At 40.4% G+C, this 25,373-nt stretch overlaps 1 protein-coding gene and 1 long non-coding RNA gene across 3 annotated transcripts; one reads left to right on the top strand and one right to left on the bottom strand.

The window, feature by feature from the left end:
• Positions 1-1,545: 1,545 nt before the first annotated feature.
• On the bottom strand, positions 1,546-9,171 carry LOC132711414 (uncharacterized). Its single transcript, XR_009622267.2, has 2 exons — positions 8,597-9,171; positions 1,546-1,584 (listed from the first exon to the last, which is right to left on the bottom strand). It is a non-coding gene; the product is annotated as an uncharacterized LOC132711414 (long non-coding RNA).
• A 2,068-nt stretch (positions 9,172-11,239) lies between these two features.
• RAX (retina and anterior neural fold homeobox) lies at positions 11,240-23,836 on the top strand. Of its 2 annotated transcripts, none has more exons than XM_087885619.1 (3): positions 11,240-11,944; positions 15,935-16,198; positions 22,934-23,836. In XM_087885619.1, exons 1-3 carry the CDS (start codon positions 11,645-11,647, stop codon positions 23,384-23,386), a joined length of 1,017 nt encoding a protein of 338 aa, XP_087741745.1. In that variant the 5' UTR covers positions 11,240-11,644; the 3' UTR covers positions 23,387-23,836. The 2 variants fall into 2 exon arrangements, with proteins under 2 accessions (XP_087741745.1, XP_034298391.2); XM_034442500.3 differs by having other exon boundaries at positions 11,240-11,972; positions 15,960-16,198.
• Positions 23,837-25,373: the final 1,537 nt, after the last annotated feature.

The following is a 25,373-nucleotide window of genomic DNA, read 5'->3' as shown; positions in this document are numbered from 1 at the left end:
AGCTTGCAATCTGGAGTTCTTTCTAAATTCAATTCAGATTCAATTCCTGATAGAAGAAACAGGTGGAAGTCATAGGCAGGAAGGCCTTTGCCCGGGTCCAGGGTATATCAGTTACAATTGTGGTCTCCAACCCCTAATCTATGGAATGGCACCAGTCCATGGAATGCCAGCAACTGGGCCATACAAACAAGCAAAGCCCCATTCCCGGGATGCAAGCAGCATGCTAAACCACACCCCCTCCAGTCTGTGGAAAAACCTTTCTCTATGGAACCATTCCCTGGTGCCCAAAAGGTTGGGGGCCATTGGGTTATAGCATTTTTCGGAATTAGATTTACTGAGAACAGACACCCATCTCTCATCTTCATCAGACACCACTTAGAAACTTCAGTCAGTGCAAAATGAAATGATCCATGTCAATAATACCATGCCACACCATTGCTGTGGGAATGAATTGGTTCTTCTTTTTGTGCCATATGCGTTATCAGATGTTGGCGATTATGTTGGCGAATGTATTGGTTACTGGTGTATTTCTTTATATATATATATACTGTATATATATATATTTGTTTTCTTTTCTTTTCGTAGGCCTTTATGTGTATTTCTCTTTAGCCAGGTTCTTCCTACGTAAACCAAGATTTTTATGCAGCCGTAGTTCAGTGAAATCCCAATCCACTAGTTTCTAGGCTTTTTTCAGGCAGCCAGCAAGCACCCCAATGGGCAGCAGGGTGCTTGCTGGCTGCCTGAAAAAAAAAAGCCTAGAAACTAGTGGATTGGGATTTCACTGAACTAGGGCTGCATAAAAATCTTGGTTTACGTAGAAAGAACCTGGCTAAAGAGAAATACACACACACACACACACACACACACACACATATAGTTTTGTGTGTGTGTGTGGATGCGACTGCTTGAGGGCTCCTGGATTGGAGCTGAAAGGCGAAAGGGATGCAGTATGCTCCCTCCCACATGCTGGGGTAGACCAGGTGCCTCGATAGAAAAACACTTTATATATATAAATTTTATTTTAATACAAACAATCCATCTTCCATTAAACAATGTGTCATCTGGGTACAAATGTCTTGTGCAATAACAATTAAAATTTACAGCCATATTATTTGTCTACTCTTAACTTAATACTGATATACATAGCAGGTTACTGGTGTATTTCTAAAGGGAATTCAAAGTCATAGAATCCCAGAATTTGGTGAGACCACAAAATAGACAAAATAACAGAAAATGAAGACGCTAAAATGGTCTGGGACTTTAGAATACAAACAGATAAGCTTCTGCCCTATAAGCGCCCCACAGATAACAATTTTCGATAATGAAGACAAAAAGGTCTAGCTAATAGACATTGCCACCAGTTCTTCCTTGCGGGCAAGTGGTATTGCTTGCAGATATTCCAGTCCACAATTACTGCTACTTTGTCATGCTGTTTGTAAGCAGTCTGTGAGATCTTGTGTCAGCAGCTAACTGTGTGATCCAGTTTCTTCAGCTTCTTTGCAGAGACAGCATTTGCCATCTGTTGCTGTCATCTCAATTCTGGCATTTTTCTTCTTATTTTTATTGCTTAACTGGCCAAAATCTCTGCAAATTGATGGAGCGTAAAAGAGTTTAGAATTCTTATATAAAATTGTGCAAAACGATGGTTAGGAACATTGACATTTCAATGGGCTTTCTTGATCTCACAACATTTCATCCATTTATATTATAAATATGTTTGTGTTGATATGTATCCATACCCAGACTGACATACACACTTATCATTATATGGATACCGTGTAACAAAAATACATGGTAAAATCAGAGGGTTGCTAACCGATGGCTTTTGCAGTGATCCTCAAAAAGTTTCCAGAGCTGATAAAATAATTTGCAAAAAGGAGACTGGAAAGCACTAATTAAGCTTTTGGACTGAGAGGGCACAGAAATGTTTGCATAGATGCAGATACAGAGTGACATGATGATGTAGATATATGTATTCACACTTGTGGGTTTTATTTTACTTTATTTCTAATTAGACTTTCATGGCAGCTCAGTTGGAAAGATTCAGAGCAGATTATATTAAGAACACCATAAAAACAGGCTTAGGTAGCCCAAGCTACCCAATTAGGACCAAACACACTCATTAGGCACAATGTGCTGACTGTCGAGGGAGGGGGAAAGGGTGCCAAAACCTGGGAAATGGGGAATAAACTGAGATACCTTGGAAGAAGCCTGCTAAACCCACTGCAGCAATGCAAAGAAACATCCCACACTGCAAAAGTTGGTTGCAGCTTCGTCTAAAAAAAAAAAAATTCTAAACCAACCGTTCCTATCAACCATCTCCTCCCACGTATGACTGTAACTTGCTGCTATCCTTACGTTTTATATTGATTGTTTCCTAGTATGATTTGATTGCTTATTTGTACCCTATGACTATCATTAAGTGTTGCACCTTATGATTCTTGACGAATGTATCTTCTCTTTTTATGTACACTGAGAGCATATGCACCAAGACAAATTCCTTGTGTGTCCAATCACACTTGGCCAATAAAGAATTCTTTCTATCTATCTATCTATCTATCTATCTATCTATCTATCTATCTATCATCTATCTATCTATCTATCTATCTATCTATCTATCTATCTATCTATCTATCTATCTATCTACTTACCTACCTATCAATCAATCTATCTATCTACTTACCTACCTACCTACCTACCTACCTATCTATCCACTTATCTATCTATCTATCTATCTATCTATCTATCTATCTATCTATCTATCTATCATCTATCACTGTCTTCTATCTACCTTCCTACCTACCTACCTACCTATCTAGCTATCCCAGCTGTGCATAAATCAGAAAATCAAGAATGTTTCCTGCTTCCCACCAGAAAGAGGAAGCAAGTGGAAGCAGGAAAAAAAAAAAGCAGGATTTTGCAGAAGCAGGAACTGAAGATGGAGGAGAGACGGTGAATCTTTTTAGGAGTAGCCTAAAAAAGAAAACACAGGGGCAAGAAAAAACAGGACAAAAATCTAGCACAAGTGATGAAGATATCAGGAATTTTTCCAAGTTCTTCAAATCAGGAGCTGGGTGGCATTGGTAGAACGCCTTTAAAAAAAAAAAAGAAAGGGGAAAAAAAAACCAGAGTTGAAAAGACAACATATTAGGAACATTGTACCAGCTATTCACAGGCACTACTGGGTTCCCCAAATTACACAGCAACTGGGATGGGGCACAATGCTCCCCAGCTGGAGGCTTTGAGCATCCGTGGTTGCCACTACAATGTGGATGACCTGCTGTTTGAAACCAGCACAAAAGGCATCCCCAGGACTTACTGGTTCGATCCCGCCCTCCCCTTTTTCAAAGCAACCAGCTCTTTTCTCTTTTTTCCTCCCATAATAAAAACAGACTTGCCCAGCAATACTAGGAAAAGCAGGGCAACCGGTGGGAAGAATTAATTGATGGAAACAAAGCCTATTAGTCCTTTAACCACATGTGGGCAGAAGCTTAGGGGAAATACTGCCAATCTTGGTTTAGGAGAAGATCAGCCAGGCTGGGATTTTCAGGTTAAAACGACCTCCCTGCCAGCCTCCAGCAGCAGTTCGTTGTTTACATGAGTTTCACTTTATTTAGTTTACTTTTTTACATTCAGTTTTCTCCCCTCAGTTTTCTTAGTTGCCCTGAGGAGAAAACCAAGATGCATATCCAATTATTTTCATCCTTTTTCCTGATAGCAAAGTGAAAGCCTTTCTCTGCTATTTTCCTGACATCAAGATAGACTGCCCCAAATGTGGAGGTTCTATTACTTGATTTTAAAAGGAATTAGGCATCACTTTCTGTCCATCTGGATCTACAAGTGATGTAGACATTATATCTTTGTGAGTGAGATTTGTCTGGGCTTGGAATTTAAACAGAGCTAGATCTAGTTGGATGGAAACTTGCCAAAGATTCCAGGTCCATGAACCAGACTAGGAGAAATCATTTTGGTGTTTTGCAAAAAAAAAAAAAAAAAGGTATATTAAGCGTGTTTATGTAGTCGCCAAAAATTAGGTTTAATTCAAAGGAGCTGTACATCATACAGAGAGACGCATAATTCTGCAGCATTTTATCAATCTAGATCAGGGGTTTCCAAACTTGACAACTTTAAGACTTATGGACTTCAACTTCCAGAATTCCTCAGCCAGCCATTTAAAGTGGTCAGGTCTTGGAGACCCCTAGATGGACAGAATATGGTGCCTTATCACTTTTTAATCATAAGAACATGTCAAGCAATAGGACCTTCTATGGGACAGTCTGTCTGAATGTTAGGTGCCTGACGTACTATATCAGGCCTACATCCCTTTGAAAAGTAATTTGGAAGGAGTGATTCAGACTTTTTCATCAGAAATATAGAGTCAGAATAGAATAGGATAGGATAGGGTAGGATAGGGTAGGGTAGGGTAGAGTAGAGTAGAGTAGAATGGAATGGAATGGAATAGAATAGAATTTATTTTATTTTTATTTTATATCAAATTTATATACCGCCCTTCTCCCTGAGGACTCAGGGCGGTGTACAGCCAAATAAAAACATAGACTACAAACATTAAAATACTATTAAAAAGATATATATAAATTTGGCCCCGTAATTAAAAAACAATGACAAACCAATTAAAAACATTTAAAACTGTTAAGCCAGCCAGGCTTGCTGAAAAAAGAAAGTTTTAAGGGCACGGCGGAAGGCACCGAGGTCTTGGATTCTCCTTATCTCTGGGGGCAGTTGGTTCCAGAGGGTAGGTGCCCCCACAGAGAAGGCCCTCCCCCTGGGGGTCACCAGCCTACATTGTTTGGCTGATGGCACCCGGAGGAGGCCCTCTCTGTGGGAGCGCACAGGTCGATGGGAGGCTGTCGGTAGCAGCAGGCGGTCTCGAAGATAGGTAGGTCCTATGCCATGGAGCGCTTTAAAGGTGATAACCAACACCTTGAAGTGCACCCGGAAGACCACTGGGAGCCAGTGCAGCTCACGCAGGAGAGGTGTTGTATGGGAGCGCCATGCAGCTCCCGTAACTACCCGCGCAGCCGCATTCTGGACCAGTTGGAGCCTCCGGGTGCCCCTCAAGGGGAGCCCCATGTAGAGAGCGTTGCAGTAGTCCAGGCGAGAAGTGACCAGGGCATGAGTGACTGTGTGCAGGGAATCCCAATCAAGAAAGGGCCACAACTAGAATAGAATAGAATAGAATAGAATAGAATAGAATAGAATAGAATAGAATAGAATAGAATAGAATAGAATAGAATAGAATAGAACAGAACAGAACAGAATAGAATAGAACAGAATAGAATATGGGGGATGGAATAGAATTCTTTATTGGCCAAGTGTGATTGGACACCGAAGGAATTTGTCTTTGGTGCATATGCTCTCAGTGTACATAAAAAGACAAGATACATTCGTCAAGAATCATAAGGTACAACATTTAATGATAGTCATAGGGTACACATAAGCAATCAAATCATACTAGAAGGATCATCAACGTCATCTATTCACCTCTACACACCCAAGAAATTTTGGGGACCAAAGTCCACACATCTTAAAGCTGCCAAGGTTAAGAAACACAATCTAAGAGTTTCTTGAAAAATGATCATTCAATCTTGAAGACTTCCAATGAAGAAAAGCTCATGCACCTTATGGGCCAGCTAGTCCCACCAGCTTGTATATAGCTCATAGGATCAAGTAAGTTCCTCCTGAGGTCTAGCTCCCTGCTAAACAATAGGGGTTTGAAGCTGTAGTCCTTTAAATACATTCTCAATGGAAAGAGATCTGCCAAATAATTAAATGACTTCTCAAGGCTATCCCTATGCTTGATATTTCATAAGAACCTCAGAAGGAAAATGTTGAAAAAGTCTGGTCCAAAGAGTAGTGTTCCACAGTATAATATGACTGAAGAAAAGCAAACTCAGTTTTAAAAGGTTTCCCTCGCACATATGTGCTAGTTGTTCCCGACTCTAGGGGACGGTGCTCATCTCCATTTCAAAGCCGAAGAGCCAGCACTGTCCAAAGATGTCTCCGTGGTCATGTGACCGGCATGACTAAATGCCAAAGGCGCACGGAACGCTGTTACCTTCCCGCCAAAGGTGGTCCCTATTTTTCTACTTGCATTTTTTACGTGCTTTTGAACTGCTAGGTTGGCAGAAGCTGGGACAAGTAACAGGAGCTCACCCCGTTACGCGGCACTAGGGATTCGAACCGCTGAACTGCCGACCTTTCGATCGACAAGCTCAGCGTCTTAGCCACTGAGCCACCGCATCCCCCCAAAAAAACTCAGTTTAGGATAGGTTAATAGAAGTATGATTTCTGGATTTCTAAATCACACACACACACAAAAATAGCTCCCTTCTGCTTTACACTGGCCAAATCCCATCCCACATACTCTGCCTGTTTAAGAAAGAATGAAGTAGAGAACATGGGAAAATTGCGAGAAATGGCAGAGGGTAGCTGGGGAGAAGACCAAAAGTGAAGGAGATTATTGTACTTTTATATAAGAGCCTTGGTGGCGCAGCAGACTAAAGTGCTCTAAAGTAGCACCAGCTGCCTGCAATTACTGCAAGTTCAAATCTCACCAGGCTCAAGGTTGACTCAGCCTTCCATCCTGTCGAGGTAGGTAAAATGTGGACCCGGTTTGTGGGGGCAATAAACTGACTTTGTATAAAAAAGAACACCGCTTGTGGGGGGGGCAAAGCCCTACTAAGCAGGTATATACAAAAGTATGAAGGCTATTGCTTAACGCATTGTAAGCCGCCCTGAGTCTCCGGAGAAGGGCGGCATATAAATCGAACCAATAAATAAATACAATAAATAAATAATCCGTGGACAGAAACTCCCCCCCTCCCAATCCCTCCTGAGAAGTAGGGCAATACCTGTCCTAGCATTCCTGAATGGAAGACATAGAATCAGGAGTGTTCACAGGGAAGGAGTAAAAAGAGACCTGTTTATATATGGGTTCCTTTTTATCCAGTTTTTAAAATTAATTTTAAATTAATCTGGGGCCCTTGGTTGCTCCCAGAGCTTGGTTGTTCGATTGCAGACATTTCCTTACCAAACTAGGTAACATCATCAGCGCTGATTTTTAATGCTGACTGTTTTTAACCTTCTAAACTTTTTATTAAACTGTTCTGCTGTTGTTTTATGAGGTTGTAGGCCCACCTAGAGTGAAATGGGTCACCTATACATTTAATAAATAAATAAAATAAGTAAATAAAGAAATAATAAAAATGGTGACCACAGTGACTCAAAGTCTCAAACCCACCTTTTTTTTTTTTACAACCATTATGGAATAGTGAATTTAAGTAGAGAGTTAACACTTCCCCACCCTCTGTTTCCAACTTGCAGGCTTCTTCAGATTTAGTGGGGTGGGGGAGCTTTGACCTGCCCAGATTCATCTGCCCAGCTCAGCCCAAATTGCAGAAAAGCACAATCTGGTTGATTGATAAGAGAGAATTTTTGAATTCTTTCCCAGGGTGTCTTTCAGCGAAGACTGGGCACAGAATGGCCCCCGTGTGACTCAGTGATTCAATCTCTTCTCACAATTACACACACACACACACACACACACACACACACACACAAACCACTGGATCTTTTGCACTTGCATCTTTATTATGTTGTAAGTGAGACTATGGAAGCATCTTTCTGGCTGATATAAATGCACCGCTTTTATTAAGAATGCTTCCTTTATAGCGGAAGGTTGCTTTGAAATATTATATTAATATATATAAAAGATTTGATTTAAGAGGTACATGTATGGGGGGGCAGAAAAAGGGTAGATTATGAGCAGAAATTGCTAAACTGGGAGATATAATAATATTATTATGCTAAATTAGGAGTTATTATATAATGTTATAGTAGAATGTTATTTTGAAATGTATAGTATAAGGGGGATATAATAATATTATTAGAAAGAAAGGGTCAGTATATGGGGGATGGAGTAAGGGGATGGTAAAGTATTATATAATCTGTTATGAATTTGGGTTTTATTTTGAAGAAGCCACAGGGGGAGGGGAGGGGGAGGGGGGGTTAGGGAGGAGGGGGGAAAAGGGGGAAAAATTTGTATTTGAAAAACCTTTTCAATAAAAAAAAAAAGAATGCTTCCTTTATTGTTATTTTCCTCCATTAGAACATTTTATCCAATTATTTATTTCTATGGGATGTTACATTTAATATCGTATCCCGGAACGAATAGAAAATCCTGTTGGTTTTTAAAGTTGCACCTGCTGTAAGAGAGGGGAATCAAAATCCATAGAAAGCCTGCACGTTTAAATATATATCGATTCAAACCATTTCTATTCTCCGATTCCACATATTTATAACTACCATTCTATTCAATAAACGTTTTTATTCTATTCTATTCTACCCACGTGATCTTTGTCAAGGAAGCTATTGTCCCCATAGGGATTTTGCACCAAAAAAATAACATTTCTCGCTTCCACGCGATCTCTTACCGTTTTTATTACGAATTATTCTTGGAAGCATGATTATGGTTAATCGTCGGAGCAAAAGATAACCTGCTGGACTCTGCTCTTACTAAGATTAGTTAGACGGGGGGAAAAAACTGACGGATGGAAACAGCTAGAATTACGTTTACCTTCTCCTTCCCGCCGGGAATAAGTCTAGAACGCGCTTGTCTTCTGACCATGTGCAGAGTGTCAGGGCCACACCTCGGGTTTCACAAGCCCGCGGTTTGTTTGGAATCGCTTCCCCTTCCTGCGATTCGCTGCCCTTCCGGGATCCCGCTTGTCTGGGTGGATCCCAACTGTCTGGGATTCCTTGAGGATCTGGAAGGGAAGATCAGAAAATCCTACAACCCACAACCCCGAGCTATGAATATTCTCAACCATTTTCTGATCGGAAAATCCGCCGGCGGTACTTTCCGAGCGCTGCAAAATTGCTGGTTTTTTTCGGGGACTCCTCGAAAGTTTTGGGGCGCCCTCCATCCTAGCGCGCTGGGAAAATAGGACAGAAACCAAACCAAAGTAAAATTTCCTTTCTTTCATTCCCAAAACGGGACTTTCTAAGGTAGGTCAGATCTTGGGGAAAGTTCGCGCCCCAGGGAACCGAACGTCTTTTCTTTCTTTCTTTCTTTCTTTCTTTCTTTCTTTCTTTCTTTCTTTCTTTCTTTCTTTCTTTCTTTCTTTCTTTCTTTTTCTTTCTTTCTTTCTTTTTCTTTCTTTCTTTCTCTCTCTCTCTCTCTCTCTCTTTCTTTTTCTTTCTTTCTTTCTCTCTCTCTCTCTCTCTCTCTCTCTTTCTTTCTCTCTCTCTCTCTCTCTTTCTTTCTTTCTTCTTTCTTTCTTTCTTTTTTCTTTCTTTTTTAAAGAATCGTTACAACCAGGCGTGGGAGCGCGCGTAGCGGTTAATTCCTGCGAGCAATCGATTTAACGCAGATTAAGAAATTACCTTTTAAATGGGATTGTTAAACGGAGGCTTAAAAGCTACACCGAACTGTGATTGAGTCCCGAGTGGAATTCCGGACGGAAAATTATCCCGTGGCAGGATAAAAACGATTGTGCTCACCCAAGGTCGCTCAGCTAAGGACATCCCGTCGGTTACCGAGTTTAAATCGGCTTTCAAATCGCGCCTTTGCTCTACTAACTAGGCAGGCCGTGAAGTAAGTAAAGTTTATAGGATGCGCTCTGTGTGAAAGGGGCAGAGAAATCAGAAATCATTTATAATGGGAGGTGGGGGGGAAGCGGAAAAGAAAAATAAAATATGCTTGAAAAAATATGCCTTCTTCTTCTTCTTCTTCTTCTTCTTCTTCTTCTTCTTCTTCTTCTTCTTCTTCTTCTTCTTCTTCTTCTTCTTCTTCTTCTTCTTCTTCTTCTTCTTCTTCTTCTCGGTATTTATTTTTATTATTTGATTTAAATAACTGGAAAACTCAAGGATTCGGGCCCCTTCAGTCAGGCTGTTTATAGAGTAACTTGTTGGGAAACTCCTCCGCATCGCTCGGCTCGCTCCTGCCCACTTCGCTTCTTTTCTTATCCCGGTGTCGGAAACCAGCCAAAAAGAAATAAAACGTCCAGAACTGTCCGGAGCTAATTTCTCTCATTGCAAAGAGCAACTTTTTTTTTTTTTAAAGCTCTCTTCCCTTAAAATGTCCGATCAAATCATAGTTTACCTTTAATGCATTTTTTTAAAAAAGAATAAAATAAAAGTAAAGGAAGGTCGGGTTTATTTATTTCTTTATTTTTTTGGCAGGATTCCCAAATCATTTAAAATAAATAAATAAATAAATAAACTTGCTCTCTTTTCTGTTTGTTTGTTTGTTTGTTTGTTTATTTTTTGCAGGATTCCCAAATCATTTTTTAAATAAATAAATAAACAAACTTGCTCTCCTTTCTGTTTGTTTATTTATTTCTTTATTTTATTTTTTGCAGGATTCCCAAATCATTTTTTTAAAAAAATAAAAATAAACTGGCTCTCCTTTCTGTTTATTTATTTATTATTTATTTATTTGGGCCGACTCTGGCTGCCAGGATCTTTCTCTTTTGCTCTCTAAATCAACTTGTTTTTTTCCCCCCTCTGGACCGATCGCAACTGGAAAGGAACGAATTGCCTCTCCTCGGAAAGAGAAGAAGAAGAAGAAGAAGAAGAAGAAGAAGAAGAAGAAGAAGAAGAAGAAGAAGAAGAAGAAGAAGAAGAAGAAGAAGAAGAAGAAGAAGAGGAGGAGGAGGAGGAGGAGGAGGAGGAGGAGGAGGAGGAGGAGGAGGAGGAGGAGGAGGAGGAGGAGGAAAAGAAGAAGAAGAGGAGGAGGAGGAGGAAGAAGAAGAAGAAGAAGAGGAGGAGGAGGAGGAGGAGGAGGAGGAGGAGGAAGAAGAAAAGAAGAAGAAGAAGAGGAGGAGGAGGAGGAGGAAGAAGAAGAAGAGGAGGAGGAGGAGGAGGAGGAGGAAGAAGAGAAGAAGAAGGAGGAGGAGGAGGAGGAGGAGGAGGAAGAAGAAGGAGGAGGAGGAGGAGGAGGAGGAGGAGGAAGAGAAGAAGAAGAAGAAGAAGAAGAAGAAGAAGAAGAAGAAGAAGAAGAAGGGTTCGCTCCCCAAGCGCCCTCCCCCCCCCCCGTCAACCAGCCGTCTTTACGATCGCCTCCCGCTTTCCCAGCGTCGGTTTCCTCTTTTGCCCGGCTGGTCAATTTCAGCGGGTCAATTTCCCTTTAGAACGAAGGGGGCGGGGCTTCTGGGGGAGGGCGGGGCTCTCCTGCCAGCCTTTGCCGGGGGGCCAAAAACCTCCGAGCTCACTTATCCCTGAGGACGGGAGCCGCAGCGGCGGCAGCGTCGAGGCCCAGGCGGACTTGATTCCCTGCCTGGCCGAGAGAAGAGCCCGTCCCGCCGGCTGAAGCGGGTGGCCCAACTGCCCGCCGATCTTCTCCTCTCCGGGCGCCTTCCAGCCCCGGCTGATGCCGCTTAGCCTCCTCGCACCGCCGGCCGCGCTCGAGCGGAGCCTCGTCCGTCGGGGCCCACGTTGAGCCACCGCGGCCCCCTCCCCTCTCATTTCCCCCGGTCCGAAGAGTCTCTCTCCCTCTCTCTCTCCTCCCGCCCAACTCCAGCGCCTCGGCCTTTCCCAGGCGCGGAACTCGGCGGGGCGGCGGCTGGGTTGCCCCCCCACCCCCGGAGCCGGGCGGAGGCTGGTCCGCCACCCGGCTCCCTTCATGCACCTGCCGCCCCAGGACGCGCTCCTGAGCATGGGCGACGGCGGGGGCGGAGGCGGAGGCTTCTCGCTGGCTGGGCCCCTGCTCAGGAGCCCCGTGTCGGGAGGTCCCCCGTCTCGTCTCCACAGCATCGAGGCCATCCTGGGATTTACCAAAGAGGACCCCCGTTTGGGCAGCTTCCAAAGCCCCGAGGGCAACGGCCAGGGGGCCAAGCCGGGGAAGGAAGCGGCCGAGAAGACGGGCGCCGGCGGGGAAGGCTTCGCCCAAATGCCCGCCCAGGAGGCGCTGAGGCAGGAGCAGGCGAGCCCCAGGACGGGGCGCTTCGGAGGTGAGACGCGGGGAGGGGGAAAGGGGAGAAATCGTCAGTCCCTTTTCTGGCACCCGTTATTGATCGATTGATTTATTGGTTCGATTTATAATTTAGTAACGAAATGACTGCAATCAAACAACGGAGTTCTGGGAGCAACCAAGGGCCCCAGATTAATTTAAAATTAATTTTAAAAATTGGATTTTTATTATTTCTTTATTGACTTATTTTATTTATTTATTAAATGTATAGGTGACCCATTTCACTCTAGGTGGGCCTACAACCTCCTAAAACAACAACAGAACAGTTTAAAAAGTTTAGAAGGTTAAAAACAGTCAGCATTAAAAATCAGCGCTGATGATGTTACCTAGTTTGGTAAGGAAATGTCTGCAATCGAACAACCAAGCTCTGGGAGCAACCAAGGGCCCCAGATTAATTTAAAATTAATTTTAAAAACTGGATAAAAAGGAACCCATATATAAACAGGTCTCTTTTTACTCCTTCCCTGTGAACACTCCTGATTCTATGTCTTCCATTCGGGAATGCTAGGACAGGTATTGCCCTACTTCTGAGGAGGGATTGGGAGAGGGGGGGAGTTTCTGTCCACGGATTATTTATTTATTGTATTTATTTATTTATTGGTTCGATTTATATGCCGCCCTTCTCCGGAGACTCAGGGCGGCTTACAATGCGTTAAGCAATAGCCTTCATACTTTTGTATATACCTGCTTAGTAGGGCTTTCGCCTCCCCCCTAAGCGGTGTTCTTTTTTATACAAAGTCAGTTTATTGCCCCCACAAACTGGGTTCTCATTTTACCTACCTCGAAAGGATGGAAGGCTGAGTCAACCTTGAGCCTGGTGAGATTTGAACTCGCAGTAATTTCAGGCAGCTGGAAGCTAAGTGCTACTTAACAGCACTTTAGTCCACTGCACCACCAAGGCTCTTACGTTAAAGCTGGGATCCAGCCGAGCATCCATAATTCCCAGCCCAGAATTTGGGGAGGTCAAAATGTGTGGCGTCCGTGGAAGTCCTTATTCAGGAGTCTTTTTAAATTCCCTTCGGTAACTGGGAAAACGATGGTTTTAATATCAGCCCCTATTTTTCTTCGCCTTGACTTATTCGCAAACATAATAAAAGCGGAGTGCATGTTAATAAGGCAATAAAATTTTACTGATATCAAAAGCTTATTTCGGTATGTAAGCTATAACTGTAGCAAATTTGCTGCAGCTAAACGTAAATACAAAAGCTGACTTTGTATAAAAAAGAATACCGCTGGGGGGGGGGCCGAAAGCCTTACTAAGCAGGTATGTACAAAAGTATGAAGGCTATTGCTTAACGCATTGTAAGCCGCCCTGAGTCTCCAGAGAAGGGCGGCATATAAATCGAACCAATAAATAAATAAATAAATTGCTGAAATAAGCTTTAGATCAAGTAAAAATTTTATTTATTTCTTAATATGCATCCCACTTATTATTACATAATATGGAAGTCCCTTAGGTCCCAGGTGCATATTCCATTCCTCATGCTGAACAGAAGGGGACAAATATTAGGCTAGCTAACCTTAAGGGTTTTTGTGGGACTCATTTATAATAAAGTTGTTTTTAATTACCTTGGAAAATAGGTTAGAGATGCTTTCCAGCACCTGCGCAGTCCAGATACATTGTGACTTCACATAAAGTTCCCAGCCAGGGACCCAAGAGAGTTGCAGTCCCAAAGCATCTGAAGGAGGCCCCTTTGAGAAAGGCATTGATGAAGATTGATTCCCTGCCAATAAAAGAGAATAGTTGTAACTCAGGGTTGAAATGAGGAGTTCTTGGTGCTCTCTGAGCTTGGTTGTCTAGCATTGATGCTGTTACCTAGTTTGGGTAATGAAACTTCTGCAAGAAAACAACCAATTTCGGAGAGTATCAAGGAACCCTGTTGGAAAAATGTGATCATTTCCAAAGTAGTTTTCTTGCTAAAGACATCCTTCCATTTACATAATAGCCTTCATGCTTTTTTTGAAACTTGCCTGGTTCTCTGGTTCTCCTGTGGGGACTGCCATCCTTATACGATTTCATCCAAAATGATCTGTCAAAAGAGCACGGAGCTGATACTCAGTATGTGGCTGATGGATCATATACCCCAAAAGACCTTGCAGTTTTAATCAGCATCATTTTTAATGGGCCACTCGGTTAAAAAAAGGAAGTGATTTTTTGGGGGGTCCTCGGAGAAGAAGTTTCTGCACTCCTTATAGGAAAGGATTTGAGGGAGCGATTTTATATATATATATATAAATAAAATAAGCGCATTCTGCATGCCCTTAGAAGAAAATAAGCGCATTCTGCATGCCCCTTGGAAGTAATTGGATTAATCTCTAAGATGTCGGTCAGGGCCCCCTAAATCTGTGGTTCTCAGATCCTTGGAAATGGATGAGATGGACGTATCAGTCATAACCAAAGTGATTTAGGATGCCTTGACTTTAAAGGAACATTCTTATGAGGAAGTTAGCCTTAGGATTGCACTCAGTTTCCAGTTCACATACTCCTGCTGGGCAAAGCCAAGGTCTTTTCACAATTTTGTCATGCAAACTATGCCATTCTTAGGAGTATCTGATGGACTGCTGTGAGAACCAGAAATTGGACCGATACAGGAACACACGAGGAACAAGTTTGGAGACAAGGGGTCATTATGGATAGAATGGTAGTGACAATCTTTCAATGTAAAGAAAGAAAAGAAATGACTTATGGTGTAGAGCAGGGGTCTCCAACCTTGGCAACTTTAAACCTGGCGGAGTTTAATTCCCAGAATTCCCCGGCCAGCTTTGCTAGTTGAACTCCGCCAGGCTTAAAGTTGCCAAGGTTGGAGAATCCTGGTGTAGAGTGACTGTGGGATTCAACCCTTCCTTGTTTGCTAGGGCTTCAATAGAATACTCAAGCAAAACTAGTGTCCACAACTCCCATTACATCCAAAGCAACTTACTTCTGGGTAGATTTGAGCAAGAGTGGGATGTAGGCATGTTTATCACAGTTTAAGGGAGCAGAAAAAATGAGCAGCTGAATCAGAATAGTTGATTTTAACATGGATGTTATGTCTTTGGAGATTCTCAGTCACTCAGGTCATGGTTGTCCCAAAATGCTTTTTCCAAAAGACAACTGGGCTTCTTTGTTAGTTTGTTGTTGTTGTTTGTTTGTTTGAAAACATTTCGCTTCTCATCTAAGAAGCATCTTAGATTCTAGCTGATTAGTGGGATATGGGAGGATTTATAAATATAATTTATATTTATAAATCCTTCCAGATATAAATTATAAATATAAATCCTTCCATTCTGCACCAGTCAATTAGAACTGAAAAAGTTTCCTAGATGAGAAGCAAAACATTTTCAATATATATTTTCCTTCATTCGTGATAACCAAGAAAGTCCGGATGCCTTTTAGACAAAGCACCATTGGGACAACGTAGAATTTCAAAATAAATCGATAAAAGAGGAAGCAAAAGCAAAGAAGTTAACATTTGCCTAATAGCAGAACAAGTTCTAGCAATACATCTTGAGAAAATGCCTGGCAGAGCTGTGCAATGATTTGAACTGAACTCCAAAAAGAGTTTGGATAGGATAGAAAAAGCACCTGTTGGCAATCCATTAAAGTAGCAGCATCCATTCCCAGTATGAGGCCATTCCTTTGGGAAAAAAGTGTGGTTGGTTAAGGAATTGCTGACACTGTGTTTGAACTCCTGCATAGCTTCAAGCAACTTCTTGAATTCAAATCCGAAGCACTGCACAGTTAATAGAAAATACACAATTTCCTCTTAGAATATCTCTATTTGGAGTGCGCACCAATAGCTAGAGACCCTCATGTAACTCTTCATGAAAGCTCTTTCAAATAAAACAAATAAGCAATTGAAGGAACTGTCTGGGGAAAAAATAAATAAAAGGATGTTGAAATCAAGAGAATTTGCATGGATATGCTCAATTTTGGTGTAAATTCACTTAAAGGTCGATCAGGCTTTCCCTACTTCTCACTTCTCAGATCCCTACAGTACCAAACATTCGGACAACTGCTTGAGCCCGGAGCTGGCTGCTTGCAATAGTGATGGCAAGCTCTTAGATGAAGACCAGCCCAAGAAGAAGCATAGAAGGAACCGTACCACTTTCACCACTTATCAACTACACGAGCTGGAGCGAGCTTTTGAAAAATCTCACTATCCTGATGTTTACAGCCGAGAAGAGCTTGCCATGAAAGTCAATCTACCTGAAGTCAGAGTTCAGGTAAAAGACATGCTCTTCCCTTCCCTTCCCTTCCCTTCCCTTCCCTTCCCTTCCCTTCCCTTCCCTTCCCTTCCCTTCCCTTCCCTTCCCTTCCCTTCCCTTCCCTTCCCTTCCCTTCCCTTCCCTTCTAATGGTGATGTAATTAATTGCACCATGAAATTTTGAATAATTAACTTCTTTTTTCTTCCTTCATTAGAGCATTGCAACCCAATAGCTACCTTGCTTTACTAATCCAATTTAAAAGCACTCTCTTTTTTTGTCTTTTTGCCCCTCTGGAGTTAATTTCAGATTTGCACCCAGGTTAAATGGTTTGTAAAGGGATTTTCTCTAATCTGATTGTGTGCGAGTGTGTCTGTGTGTTCTAACATTTCAGGCTGTAATTATTAGTGTTTGGTTTCAGCACCTGTAACTTGTGGTCCTTCCACTCATGATATTACGAGCCCATAAAATCATCTGAAATCACACACGTAAAAATGCATTAATCTCTTGTTTTCCTTTCTGTAATATTCACCTTGCCCCAAATGTAAGCTTGTTCCATGTTGTTTCTGCAAATATTGGGGAATAATCATATGTATTTGGCGTGCCCTTTCCCAAGTTTCCACATTTCTGCAAGCAATTTTCAGGAAGATTTGCCTGATGCTATAAAATTACTTTCACGTTTTTTGATTCAAGAACTTCTTTGCAAAATTTGGAGAGCTATCAAAGCCCATGGATAATTGTGTTCTCATTCAGTGTTAATTTGAGCAATATAAATGAGGCTGATTTGTGTTAAAATCTGATCCAAGTGAATTTCTGCCTAGCCCTACTGTAAACTGATGTGTTTATTCATTCACTGGAACCTATAAATCCAGGGGTGTAAGGAAAGGTCCAGAAATGGAAGATAGATAGAAGTTTAATGAATTACTTTTTAAATTATAATACTATACTGTAGAAGACAGCATGATTTAGTTGATACCCCACCTTCGTTTTCAGTGCTTCATTCCTTTAGCTGTTATTTTTCCCTGCAAACTTCAAAAACAAGATGCCCCTTTCTTCCAAATAAACACTTTCAAATTTGTTTGGGATTTACTTGAAGGAAGTTATGTAACTATTTATGGGAATTTTGAAGCTGAAATTAAATAAAAGAAAACAAGAGTGTACTTTAATCACTTACATTATATGGGACACATTTTCTTTCATATCTCATAAAAAGTAATTGCAATGTAATGAACAAGGATAAAACTATCACCCTTTGTATGTTAAAGCAAATGCACTTGTGCCCTTGGTACGAGTCTTTTGAACTGCTTGATCAAATCCCAAATAAGTCATAAATTAAACCATTAAGTCAAGCTAGGGTACTTAATCATTGTGCTTAGCCGGTAACTTCAGTGATCTGGGACAACTGTTCCTTCTTTCCATCAAAATTGGCATTTTTATTTATGTAGGACAGCCCATAGACTGACAAAGAGAAAGCATCAAGTACATAGAAGTGTATTGTCCAGCTGTTAAAGCTGTAGGACAATAGGCATTTATAATGCTAACAGCTCTGTGTCAACAAATATGGAACAAGACTGCCTGACCTAGAGATTGGAAATCAATTTTGCATGATATACTGTAAAGATGAATAGATGCCTTCCTAGAAAAAGAAATGCCTTATAAACATACAGAGAGACATTATATCAGATTACTAATGTAACATAACTTTTTACTAATGTAATATGATTTGTAATCTCTTCATTTGGGGTAGAGTCGGGACGACTGAATGGAGCTGAGCATTTACTAGCCAGATGCCCTTTCTAATGTAATTGGGTGGGCAAAAATATGTAAGAATGGGGTCTTATGTTTGCATTACACAGGACAACAAGACTTGGAGAATTTCACTTTTTAAAAATATTTATTAAATATTGTAAGTGCAATGGTAAAAACTAATACAATTAAAAGAAGGGAAAAAAGTGTAGAAAGAGTAAAAAGTGGAAAGGAAAGGCCAAACTAGAGAGTAGAAAGAAAAAAGTAAGAATATAGTTAAAAAGGAGGAAAAATATATAAAGAAGTGATTTCCAACTTTCATCACAAGAAGTATAAACAATTTTAGCAACTTTTGACCTCCTCTTAATTTGCAACTAATGATTTCTTGATCCCACATCCCACCTCTTATCTCTAAACAAATCCATAAAACCTCACCATTTCAGTTTTGGTATCAGCAAAAATCCATTAAGGATTATTTATTTAACCTTGGTCAAATAAACCAACTTTATATACCTTCCTTTTACTTCTAACAATCTTAATCTTTAGTCCATTCAAATCATATAAACAGATTTCTTTTAATTTCTTTTTTACCTCTTCTCTCAAGAGTCATCAAAACTCAAACTTTAAAAAAATCTATTTTGTAAATCCAATGTAAAAGAATTATTCAGGTCATTCTCTTGGTTTATTACTTGTTACTTCTATTTTATTTTTAAAGCATCGATCGGTTTCTTTGTATATCCAATTAAACATCTTTTCCATATCATTCTTGGAGCTTGTCATTGCTAGATCCACTTTCAATGTCAACTCTTTCTCTGGCTTGTCAGATAAATCTTGCTTCTCTTTTGCCATTTCTTCCAAAACATCTTTTTGCCACATTGTCTCCATATCTAAATCTATTATGGAAGAGGCAGGATTGGAAACAGTAACAGTTGGAATTAAAATTGGAGATCAAAACACAACTGAGATATGCGGCTCATACCGTTTTATGAGCCAGACCTACGGAAGAATTCAAAGAGCTCATTTAAAAAAGTGAAAAATCCAGGATAAGGTTAAACAGTGAAGACAAAAGGAAAAACAGGAAACATGTTACCTATTTAATGAAAACAAAAATGGGTTTATAAACTAAGACACATTATAAAAGAAATTGTTGTGGGACAGAGGAATGGCTACTGTCAAAAAAACTCAAACATGGATTTAAGTAATGTTGCTTAAAACCCAAAGTAGGTTTGAAATGCTTCAGCCAATATGTAATTCAGGATGTACATCCTTATTTGTTGGGGCAATGGATATGGTACAAAATAAATGGGAGCATGATTATTTGTCTTTCATAAATTTTATGGGAAGGAGTTTTTTGGGGGAGGGTGTTCCCTCCTTTTAATCTCCGTTGAATTTCTTTTAGCATGACAGTATCATGAGTTTCCTGATCAAAAGTGGTAGGAAGTCTTGTGAACAATTTCCTAGATGAAAATTGTTTTCACACAGGCTATTTAATTATGGGATAGCGAGTTACTTTCTCTTCCATTGGGCACTTTAGTTTTTGATTATAGTATTAAAAGAGCTCGTACAGCATGGAGTCACTTCTTAATAAGTAGATCATTTGTTCTCTTTTTTGGTCCTACAAAATAATTTTTCTGCAATGTTACCCCCGTGCAATAGACTTTTGAGGAACTCAGTAATTAAGCAAAACTCTTCCAATTAAGTATACTTAGAATTCCAGTGATTTAAAGCAAAGCTTTACAAAGCTGTAAGTCATCGAGGACTCTCAGTGACTTACCAAACATAAAACTTAAAAACATAAAGCAAGACAATCTGGATTAAAAATAACCATTAAAACAGTCCTCCCCACCCCCATATTAACCCCAGGTATGGGACCAAAGCCAAATTTTAAGAGCCTTTTGGAGCCCCAAGAGTTTATGAATATTAATTGCTTGTTTTCTCTCTCTCTCTCTCTCTCTCTCTCTCTCTCTCTCTCTCTCTCTCTCTCTCCCCCATCTCTATCTATCTACCTATCTATTTATCCATTTATCTATCTCTATCTATCTATCCATCTATCCATCCATCCCTATCCATCCATCCATCTCTCATCTATCTATCTATCTATCTATCTATCTATCTATCTATCTATCTATCTATCTATCTATCTATCTATCTATCTATCTATCTATCTATCTATCTATCTACCTACCATCATGCTGCACCAACATGTTGCATTTCCTGCTTTGTGGCAAATGTAATATAGGGCATTTTCCCACCAAACTTCTCAATTAATTAAAATGTTTGATGAGAGAGACCCAGGTTTCAATCATAAGCTTACGTATTTGGGACATCATTTAGGATGGCTCTTCAAAAGGGAAAAACATTGACGGTGTTTATTTTATTTATTTATGTTTCATATTTCTAAACAGCCCATCTCCCTCAGAGAGGGAAACAATGTTGTCCACTAAAGCTATTGCCAATTTGTCATTTTTATTTTAATGTGATGGACGTTTGTTAAATATATATTCTGGGGTGGGGGAAGACTCCTATTAACCAAAATGCAATAAGAAATTTTTTAAAATAATACGGTTTAATCAAAATTTAAATAAAACATCAGTCTGACTGAAATACATTTAAAGCTTTTTCTTCCTAAACTTGACCTTTTTTTTTCTTTTTTCTTTTGAACAAGTTTTATTAATGTTAGTTATGTGTTAATTTTTATAATCAATTCCAATCTTTTTTGTTTTTTCCAAATGCAATTTACATATTTCAATTTCTGCCACAATATTCTTTTTCCCTATTTTTTTATTTTATCTTAATCTCTTCTTCGCTTGACCTTCTTATAAGCACGCAATTCTTAGCACACTGGTCTAAGCCCAAGCATGGATTTTAAGCCTTCTAAAGTTTGTTCACCCCAGTTTGGGTTCATGCGTAATATTCTCTGTGGCTATGCACAACACTGCAAAATCACACATACACATCTGATCTCCATCAGTGCTCATGGCAATTTATAAAATATAAGAGGACAAGACTTCGTCCTGAAGTTTTTACACTCTAGAATTCACTCCTAGATAGACAGCATATAAAGAGATGAGAAATAAGGAATAAAGAAGGAAGAACATGTTTGTTTCAGTATCTTCAGTTATTTGTAATTGTGCATGTTTGCAGTGGAAGTCAGGAACAAAGGATTAGGATGCTCTTCTACTTTCTCTCCTTCTCCGATTAATCCAGAAATGGCTTTAAATAATCAACTCGCCATCAAAAGTGCTTGGTGTAATATTTTTTTAAAAAAGAGAATAATTACTGGAAATTTTTTTATAAACCTTACAATTCCAAAACCATTTACCAAAGTTACTTACTGTTGAGATGAGCGGCTATATAAATCAGATGGATGGATGGATGGATGGATGGATGGATGGATGGATGGGATAGATAAATGATAGATAGACGGATGGATGGATAGATGATAGATAGATAGATAGATAGATAGATAGATAGATAGATAGATAGATAGATAGATAGATAGATAGGAGAGAGAGGGAGGGAGGGAGGGAGGGAGGGAGAGGGAGAGAGATACTGTAGATATAGATAACAAAATATTACTCCAAAAAGTTCTTCCTTGAATCTCTGGGTTGGGAGAAACTTGATGTCTTAAAGGTTACTCCTAAAAGTACAAGAAGTTTTTAAAGATAGGAAAGAAGCTCACATTTCCATAAATTACACTCTGAACTACTAAGTGCATACAATTTAGATTAGACAATGGATCATTCAGAATTTCCCTTTCCTCCAGTCCAAAAGTTCACTAGAGAAACTTGGATATCTTATTGTCTCTCTCGTGATGATTCATGGATATGCCCTAAAACACTTGGGAGAGGAACAGTTGTATCTTCTCGCTTTATCAGTTAAAAATGAAGTCTCCCTCAGGTTTACCTCAGCTCTTGGGGCTACATACTGTATTTTTTAAAAAAAAAACACCTTTCTTCTCTCTCTAACATCCTTGTTCTCAATGTTTGTGGCATGAGGGACCTGTTTCATGGAAGACAATTTTTCCACGGACTGGGGAGGTGGGGGGGAAGGAGGAGGAGCGCACAACCTCACATGCAAAGTTTACAGAAGGGTTTCCACTCCTATGAGAATCTAATCCCTGATGACCTGAGGTGGAGCTGAGGCAACCATGCTAATGCTGGAGAATGGTTGTAAATAGAGATGAAGTTTTGCTCACTTGCCCACTGCTCACCTCCAGCTATGCAGACTGGTTCCTAAAGGCCATTGACCACTACCAGTCTGAGGCCCAGGGGTTGGGGGGCCCTGCTCTAACACAGGGGTCCCCAACCAGGGGTGGGCTGCTGGGGGTTTGCAGGGGTTCAGGAGAATCTCTAGCTAAGATTCTGTACAGTTCGGAGAATCCACAAATCCCACTCCTGGCTGGCCTTGCCCACGCTACCCCGCCCCTCCCAGGATTTCCCACATGGCCCATTTTGGATGCAGGTAAGTGCAGAGGCTTGGGGAGGGTGAAAAACGGCCTACCAGAAGTTCAGGAAGGCCAGAAACTGGCCCATTTCTGGCCTACAGAAGGCCTCAGGAGCCTGGGGGAGGCTGTTTTTGCTCTTCCAGAGGCTTGAGGAAAGCCTCGGTAGCCCAGGGAGGGCAACCCACCCCTGCCATAGTGCAGGAGGTTGACTAGGCCACACCCATCATGGCCACGCCCATCCAACAACTGGGCAGAGAACCCCTTACTAAAAATTTTTCAAGTCCCCAACCACCAGTCTGTGGACCAGTACCCAGCAGAAAGCGGGCTGCACAAACAAGTAAAGACCCATCCATAGGATGCAGGAAGCACATGAAACCACGCCCCTTCCGGTTCACGGGAAACCTCTTTCCATGGAACCTGCCCCTGGTGCCCAAAAGGTTGTGGACCGCTGCTCTAACATTCACACCGTCATAGTAACAACAATATCAGTACGTAGCACTATTTTATGACATGAATGGCATCCTTCTCTGGCATGTGACTCATTCTGAATTCTGCTTCCCTAGGTTTGGTTTCAGAATCGGAGAGCGAAATGGAGGCGTCAGGAGAAGCTGGAAATGACCTCCATGAAGCTGCAGGATTCGCCCATCCTCTCCTTCAACCGCTCTCCTCAACCTTCTGCCATTGGGACTATTGGTAGCAACCTGCCCTTGGAATCATGGCTCAGCCCACCCATGTCGAACAGTAGCCCCCTCCAAACTTTGCCTGGGTTTGTGTCCTCCCCGCAGAGCCTCCCTAGCAGCTATACCCCTCCTCCTTTCCTAAACTCTCCCCCCATGGGACACACTTTGCAGCCCCTGGGGGTCATGGGGCCACCACCACCTTATCAATGTGGGACGAACTTTGTGGATAAATTCCCATTGGAAGAAGTGGATCCCCGGAATACCAGCATTGCATCATTAAGGATGAAAGCGAAGGAGCACATCCAGTCCTTTGGCAAACCGTGGCAGACAATCTGAACTATGTTTGGAAGAGGCCTCATTTCTTACATCTTCTGTTGGACAGATAAAGAGGACCATTGTTCTCAAGAGTGAATTTCAGGGTAGAAGTAAAAGGAACGCTCAACAATTAATCAGTGGAACAACTTGCCTCCAGACTTGTTCCATCACTGGAAGTGTTTGAAGAAGAGATTGGACAACCATTTGTCTGAAATAGGAGTTCCTGCTTGAGCAGAGGGCTAGACTAGAAGACCTCCAAGGTCCCTTCCAACTCTGTGATTCTGACAAGCCATCAGTTGCCTCCTCCCATTTCCCTAGTTAGTTCTAGGTTTCCTTTGGATGGGATTGTAGGGTTTTGTTTTTTTTTAAATGATCTCATCATTTGATATCTTGGCTGGATAAAACAAAGACAATTGTAACTTTCCTAGGTGAATTTTGTAAACATTAAAGCACAGATATTTTTGCATTATAGTTTAAAATGGTTGACTTGTGTCTGAAATCATAACTGAATATGTTATAATGTAACACATTCTACAGTTACATAATTTCTTCAGTAGCTATTAGCTAACTAACATTCATTGGAAATACTTTTATATATTCTTAACAACTTGTCTGGTGTTAAATACCAGTGATACATCATCTTATAAAAAAATTATTTTAAATTATAATTTAGTATAAATTTTAAATATTTCGTCCACATGTTCTCCCATTGTTCAAGCATTATATTATATCCAAAGTTCCTTGCTCGCTTAATCATACAATGCTTTACATATTCATTTTCCAAATCCAAATTTAATAATGTTTTATAGCCCTTAGCAAATAATATGTTCACCACTACCACACAGCAGGATTTCCAATTCATATTAAAGTCAAACCCATAACTCTTTGTCTAATTTACATCTTTCTTTCATTGTAAATGGCAATCATCCTTCTGATTCTAGCTCTTCTTTAGACTTGAGGCTAGGATCACCAAAATTAAAAGATATTATTTGACCATAAGTCCACCAGTTCAGCTTCACTGCTGTTCCTTTTCTGAAAAAAAGCTTCCTGGGAGGACCCCCAAAGAGGCATCTTCATAGAAAACCTTGTTTATTCCAAACACTTAGAATGGCACATCTAACAAAGCGATTGTTAAAATCAACATTTACTTTAACCTTGTCATACCATAAATAACCGTGCTATCCAAATCTTAGTTCATGCTCTTCTAACTCAAGTAGCCTTTTAGTCTGAAGTAGTGGGTAACTAACTACTAATCTAGGATAGTAGTCTCTAAAGTGGGGTCCACACACCTCAGCAAAAGACAAGCTACTTGTGTGTAGAAAGTAAACATCATTATTATTATTATGGTTCCCACTGCATTCTCTTTTTATTTAAAAAGTGTTTTTATTTTATAAACAAACAAACAATACATACATAATCATTCAGTCTATCATCTGAATACATCTTTTGTGTCTTCTTACTCCTCCAGTATTTATCATATCTTAATATTATCATTTCATTTATTATGACATTTCCCCCACATTTCTTACTTCTCTATACATTTATCTATCTTTTTATTTTATTAAAAATTATACAACAATTTTATCCCCACACAACCTTCAACCTCACCCTCCCCACGCCCCCCCCCGACTTCCCAGAGCAAAAACAGGGTATAACATTTAACAAACATAAGCTAAAATATGCTAACTTACTACAAGATTCAAACTCCCTCAAGCTCTTTAACTCCCCTTTTAAAAATTATTCATCAACCTTCCTTTTATAAATTCTCTTATCACATTTCACATTTGTTACTAAAATCCTTTCCATACCTTCTTTTTCAGCATTACTCCCTAATAAAATTCTAAATTAAACATTTATCCTCTTTGGTCATTCATAAACCACTTGCCAATTAGGTTTCTTGATATAACCCTTTCTTTTCTTTCTTTCTTTCTTTCTTTCTTTCTTTCTTTCTTTCTTTCTTTCTTTCTTTCTTTCTTTCTTTCTCTCTCTTTCTCTCTCTCTCTCTCTC

The sequence above is a fragment of the Pantherophis guttatus genome, chromosome 2 (genome assembly GCF_059756535.1).
Source record: "Pantherophis guttatus breed Tessera chromosome 2, ASM5975653v1, whole genome shotgun sequence".
NCBI lineage: Eukaryota > Metazoa > Chordata > Lepidosauria > Squamata > Colubridae > Pantherophis > Pantherophis guttatus.
Note: the sequence above shows the minus strand (reverse complement) of the source record. Positions and strands in the feature narration are given on the sequence as shown.

Excerpts from the sequence above, each read along its gene's own strand:
- RAX (XM_034442500.3), top strand. The coding sequence starts at position 11,645 with ATGCACCTGCCGCCCCAGGACGCGCTCCTGAGCATGGGCGACGGCGGG. Across the intron at positions 11,973-15,959 it reads CAGGACGGGGCGCTTCGGAG|ATCCCTACAGTACCAAACAT; the intron begins GTGAGACGCGGG and ends CTCACTTCTCAG. Across the intron at positions 16,199-22,933 it reads TACCTGAAGTCAGAGTTCAG|GTTTGGTTTCAGAATCGGAG; the intron begins GTAAAAGACATG and ends CTGCTTCCCTAG.